At 45.1% G+C, this 6000-nt stretch overlaps 1 protein-coding gene across 1 annotated transcript; it reads left to right on the top strand.

Annotated features, from left to right (window-relative positions):
* Positions 1-285: 285 nt before the first annotated feature.
* Positions 286-1737, top strand: SNRPF (small nuclear ribonucleoprotein polypeptide F). The gene is made up of 4 exons (XM_058805744.1): positions 286-435; positions 630-755; positions 977-1041; positions 1619-1737. The coding sequence occupies exons 1-4, from the start codon at positions 433-435 to the stop codon at positions 1683-1685; spliced, it is 261 nt and encodes an 86-aa protein (XP_058661727.1). The 5' UTR covers positions 286-432; the 3' UTR covers positions 1686-1737.
* Positions 1738-6000: the final 4263 nt, after the last annotated feature.

The raw sequence follows: 6000 nt of genomic DNA, 5'->3' as shown, positions 1-6000 counted from the left end.
GGCGCGCGGCTCTGTCCGCGGCCACGGGCACGGGTACGCGCACCGGGCACGGGGCACAGCGCGCGGGTACGCGCATCGGGCACGCGCACGGCACGCGGGCTCACATCCCCGCACCGCCCGCAGCCGCGCGACCACGGCGCGCCTCGCGGCAACAGCGATCGGTTGCGACGGGGGTGGGGGTAAACTGAGCGGCCAATGAGAGAGGCCCGCGGCACAGGCGAGCCAATGGGCAGCCGCGCCTGAGGTTCGGCGCGTCGGGGCCCGGCAGCCAATGGGAGCGCGGCGCGGGTGAGAGGTCGGAGGTGGGAGCGCGGCGCCCCCGGAACGGGAAGCGGAGCCGGCTCCCAGCGCCTCCCGCTGTCCCGCGCCGCGCACGAGGGGTTCCCGCGCCGCGCACGAGGGGTTCCCGCGCGGGCCCGCGCCGCTCCCGCCATGGTGAGCGGAAGCGAGGAGGGGCGGGAGCCGGGCATCTACCGGCCCCGGGCAGCGGGGCGGCAACCGGGAGGCCCGGGAGCCCAGAGGGGCGGGAACCGGGCGCTGGGAGGGGCGGGAGGCGCTCCGTTACCGGCCCCGGGCGGGGCGGAGCGGGGGGCGGACGGGCGGCGCTGACCGTGTGCTTGCCCCGCCAGAGCCTGCCCCTGAACCCGAAGCCGTTCCTGAACGGGCTGACGGGGAAGCCGGTGATGGTGAAGCTGAAGTGGGGCATGGAGTACAAGGGCTACCTGGTCTCCGTGGACGGCTACATGAACATGCAGGTGAGGGCCCCGGCGCTGGGGGTGCCCGAGCTGGGGGTGCCCATCCCCGGGCCCGGCTGGATGGGGTGGAAGGGGTCGGCGCACCTCTGGGCAGCCCGGGCTGCGGGAGGGGTCGGTGCCGTGGCGGGGCTCGCACTGAGCTGAGGGTGGTGCCCGAGTCGGGACCTTTCCCGCCGCTTTTATTGCTGCCATTCTGACTTTTTTATCATTTTCCTTTCAAGCTTGCAAACACAGAGGAGTACATAGACGGTGCGCTGTCTGGACACCTGGGTGAAGTGTTGATAAGGTAATTGGGATATTTATTTATGGTGGAGGAAGGCTCTAAGTCGCCTCACCACTTGCATGCAAGCTTATACTTGTGGATGTTGTGTTTCTTGCCAAATTAAGATGCCTAGTGTAGCTGTTAGAGGAAGGCAATGAATGTGTCTTATATTAAAGTCCCTTCTGAGAGGAGAAAAAATGAATTTTTGAATATATTTAAAGAAGTATTTACTATCCCCTTTGTGGTGACTGAATACTTTTATTTTCCACATTATTGTATATCTGGGAGTCCTTGGGCGTTGTAAACTAGTGCACTGCAGCTGGAAACTTCTCATATGCTTTGAAGTTAAATTTGACTGTAATTGTTAACCCTAAAGTAAATTTTTTTTTTTGTGCATCATTATCAAACAGTTATTACATTTATGAAGTTGCACAATTAAATGTACTATGTGGAAAAGGTGTACAAGGTCAAGAGCAGCATTTTGTTCTGTAGAATTTGAATGTTGCCGGGCTACTTTCAAGCAGAAAAATGTTTAAAGCATGTTTTATGTGGGGAAAATCATAATGTTTATAGCTAAGGGAACTCTTGGTTCTGTTTACAGATGCAATAACGTTTTGTACATCAGAGGTGTGGAAGAAGAGGAAGAAGATGGAGAAATGAGAGAATAGGTGTTTTGTATTTCTGGAAATAAACCTTGTTTTTCCTTTTCTGTTTTTCATACTTTTGTAGTAAGATGTTTATTTCCATTGTGTTTTGGTATGGGGAAAACAAACCCTTTTAAAGGTCTTTAATGTTTTATTGGTGTCTGAAAAACTAATGCTGGAGGAACAACAGGTAATTGTTTCAATGTAAAGTTGAAAATATTGAAATGAGAAGTGAGTATTTAAAAAATACCAGTTATCTTCCCATCTGAAGTACCGGAAGAATTGGCAGTATCTGCATTTTAGAGTTTGTATGTCATGACTATTTAAATACATTTCGTCTTTAAAACTGTTTATAAAATTTTTTGAATTAGCTGGGAAGATTTCACTGCAAGTGAGGTGTGGAGATCTGTTAGACCCCAGTTTCTCTCAGAAATATTCTCCTGCTTGGAGTCAGGAAGCTTGAAGTGTGGCTGTCTGGTCATTAAGGAAGGACAAACGTGTGTCACCTTAGCAGCCACACAGAAAAAACCTCCTGGCAGCTGCAGAGCTCCACAGACTTGAGTGGCATTACTAGAGCTGGGACAGGACTGCAGAATGGGAGTGTGCTCTGTGAGTCTCTGCTGAGGAATGGAAAGGGTGCTGTGGTCCTCCTCAGCGTGTTGTGGAGAGGAGATGTTCTGTCTAAAAGCTGCACAGGCTGTGGCTGCAGTGGGTGCAGGGGGAGTGCAGCTCTGCAGCCCTGCTGCTGGGATCACACATCTGTCAGACACGGCTGCAGTGGGCAGGGCTGGCTGCCCGGGGCTGTGCTAGGGTAGAACACTGCTTATGAGAACTGTGGCAGGAACACCAGCCTTCATAGATCCTGTCAGCATAGATCCTGCAGAGAAATACCTCCCTGTTTCATGTTGAAGTCATCCCTGGAGCTATCCGTGTGTTCCTTTAATGTTGACATATGTAAGTTTCCATAAAGAGTGAAAAATTATTTTGGATGTACTTGTGCAGGTGTTTCATTGCTCAAACCAGACCCTTTCTGGCAGTGTGGAGGCTTCACAGCTCTGCTGAAGTTCCCTGCAGTCCCATTGGGAAGGGGAAAAAAGCTTTTTAAGCTAAAATCAGTACTATCACAAGGATAATTGAGTACTTCAAAATTGGCAACGAGCCTAGGAAGCCTCAGAACAGCTAGATGTGTTCTGAGTGGTTGCAGGAATGAGACAGAAAAGCATCTCAGCTGGTTTGTGATGCAGCACGTCCTGCTCAGGACTGCATGGTGCGGAATAGTGCCCTTCCCTGTCTGTGCTGCCACTGACAGTCACAGTGCTGCCAGTACTGAGGAGGGACAGCTGTCACTGTCACCTTGCTGTCCAAGTCAGTTCCTTCTTTGCAATGGGCTGGCACTGATCTGAAAGCTGCTCCTCCTCATGGGGGAGTGGGACTGCAGTGAGTTTGTCTTGTGCTGTCTGAGCACTGGATCAGCAGACTGGGCCATCACTGTGGCACCACCAAGCTTCAGTTCTTCTGGGTAACTGGCAAGACCAAGCTTAAGCTGAACCCCTTCTGTGTGCAGAGATGGATGTGATTGTTCCTCAGGTGTATCTGTGGAAGGATGTCTGGAGTTGTGCTGTACAGCCAGAGTGCTTAATTCTTTTCCTGAGGGTAAAGAAAATGTCTTGGCCTTGCAGAGAGAGCTGCCTCCTGTAATCCACAGCACTGCCTCTGATTCCCTTCCTGCAGGGTGAGAATTCATCAATGCAGGACACCAGTGGTAGTTGGTGAAATGCTGATTTTTGTGCTAGGAAGAATCTTCACACAAGGAAAGTCCTGTAGCAGTTTAAAATTAGTAGAAACCTTTGTAAGAAAATGAAAAAACAAGCCAAAGCACAAAAGAAGCAAGGGAGCATTTTTTGCATAATGGCCTTAATGTGGCAGATATTTCCTAACTTAAAAATGAGCTATTGATATTCCAGGACAGACAGCTTGTACCCATCATCAGGAAAGCAGTCACATTGGTTTTGCTGGGAGCTGCTGAGCTGCAAAATTAATAAAAGTAGATAGACACAGCTGGTGAATATCTAGATTTAAAAAAACAAAAAAAAAACCAACCAAAAAACAAACTGAAAATCTCCAGTAAGGTGAATAATAGGAAAGACAAGTGGACTTACATTTTGGAAAAGCAAGAACTCAGAACCAAGAAAGCAAAGATGTTCTCATGTAATGTCTCCCTCTTTCAGACAAATAAGCTGCTTTATTGCTTTATGGAGTCTTGAGTTTTCATCCTCAACAAAAGTGTGATCCATTCATATAGCTCAATATTCTTTTGAGATGCTTTGTTATGCCTGCTTTTTGACAGTTACATTCCTTAGACTTCAAATTCAGACCATTTTACTTTTGCATAGCACCAGGCATCAAACAATTTAACTAAATAATACCTTGGTGGATAAGTTGATAACTAATCTTAGCTAAGCTCCAAAAATGACGGCATCTGTTTCTCTTTGCTACCATCAAGTGTTCCATTCAGTTCAGTGGAAGAACCCATGCAGGTAAAGTCAGACAACAACTTAAACATGTGCTTAACTTAGATCCTTGTCCTAAATGATGTGGAAAGCATTGCAATGCAAGTGAAGATAAGGTGCTCTGAATATGTCAGAGTAATTTGAGCTGGTCCTTACTTGTATGGAGTAAGCCCCATGAATACAGGTTTTTTTCATCTCTAGAGCAAGTCCAAAAGGCAAAAGAACTGGAAACATTCACTTAGGTGTGTATTAAAGACAAAAATAAAAGGGCTTGTGATTTTTACATGTTAAATACAAGGTACATAAAGTAACTAAAAAGAAAAAATTGCTTTCATGTGATTAAGTTGTTCTGATTGTTTATAGGATAAAAGAAATCAGAGATAAAGTAGCAGGACACTCAGGAAAAGACTATGCCCTGCAAAACCACTTATTAAATACGGTGAAAAGCTGGTCAAGAAGAGCCCAGAAACAGTGAGGCATGACACGTACCATGTGTAGTTTCGAGCTTATTTTTGTGTTTCTTATTTGGGTATTAGGTTGTTTGCTGTTTATTTTTTAAGTGGAAACTTTCCCATCCCTAGGAGTATGCAAAAACAAGAGTACACAACCTACCTGAGAAGATGCTGAATCCTTAATATTCCTTAGAGAAATGGTGCTGCACACTCCAGTTCTGTGTTGTGCAGGTCACAACACAGAAAGCTCATCTGAGCAATTGCAATGTTTCCATGGTTTGAGAGATGCAAGGTTCTTCTACACAGAAAAAAAAATAAAACACAGAATTCACTTTTACTTTTGTAAAACTATGCAAGAAGTATTTATAAATGTGATGTTAGCTCAATCCAGCATGAGGGAAGTCAAAGGTATACGTACCTTTGATTTGCAATTTAGTTTGGCTCTATTCCACATTTGCAAGTCACTTTCATCCAAATGATGCATTTTCTGTGTTTGATCTTGAGGGTTTACTGACCTCTGCTGCTTTTGTAAATAGGGAAATATCAATCAGCAAATTTCACTAGTAATTTAACTTGTGTCAAGGCATGCATAGTGTCCCCTTTCAGGACATTTCATCATGCTATCTGTATTATTGGAAAGGTCTGGTTAGTGGATAAAAAAAGCTAATCTACAAATTTAAGGACAATGTAGCCAACATTTGATTTGGACTTATATCTAACTTTGGGGGTTTTGTTTTTAATTACAAGTTGTTTACAAGAACAGCTACATTCTAATGTAACTCTGACAGTGTATTTAAAAATGTGTCCTTGAGGAATAAGCATATAATATTCTCATGTAAATCACCAGCAAGAAGAGATGAAATCTCTCAAATCAATAACCCGATACTCAAATTTTTTTATCTCTACTTTTCCTGGGATTTTTTTCTCCCATTGAAAATGCCCCATTTAAAAATTATTTTCAAAAAGAACTTTCACTGGAACTTTAAGGTGATTTAAAAGCTCTAAATTTAAGAAATGTAGGCAGGGTTCCTTTAGCACTCTAGAGTCCTCTGTTTACATCCAGTGAATTCTGCCAAGATTTTCAAAATACAGCCGAGTATTCAGAATCTGTACTATTTGAATCAAACTAGAATTTCCTGAGGATGCAACCTAAAAACCATTCCTGCACTTACCTGTCTGGGCAGTATTATTAAAAATAGGTGAGGTACAGCATGTCAGAAACCAGACTGCAGTGGATTGACCTTTTTTCATATGCGGATCTATTACAGAGAAAATTCTTCTCCAGAAAAGAACCAGGGCACATAGAAATACACAAGCACATCTGTAAATTTTCTGCAAACAGAATAAAAGTCTTAGAACAAAATACACTCCTAGCTT

The sequence above is a fragment of the Ammospiza caudacuta genome, chromosome 5 (genome assembly GCF_027887145.1).
Source record: "Ammospiza caudacuta isolate bAmmCau1 chromosome 5, bAmmCau1.pri, whole genome shotgun sequence".
NCBI classification, from domain to species: domain Eukaryota; kingdom Metazoa; phylum Chordata; class Aves; order Passeriformes; family Passerellidae; genus Ammospiza; species Ammospiza caudacuta.
This window is presented reverse-complemented; position numbering and strand designations above follow the sequence as displayed.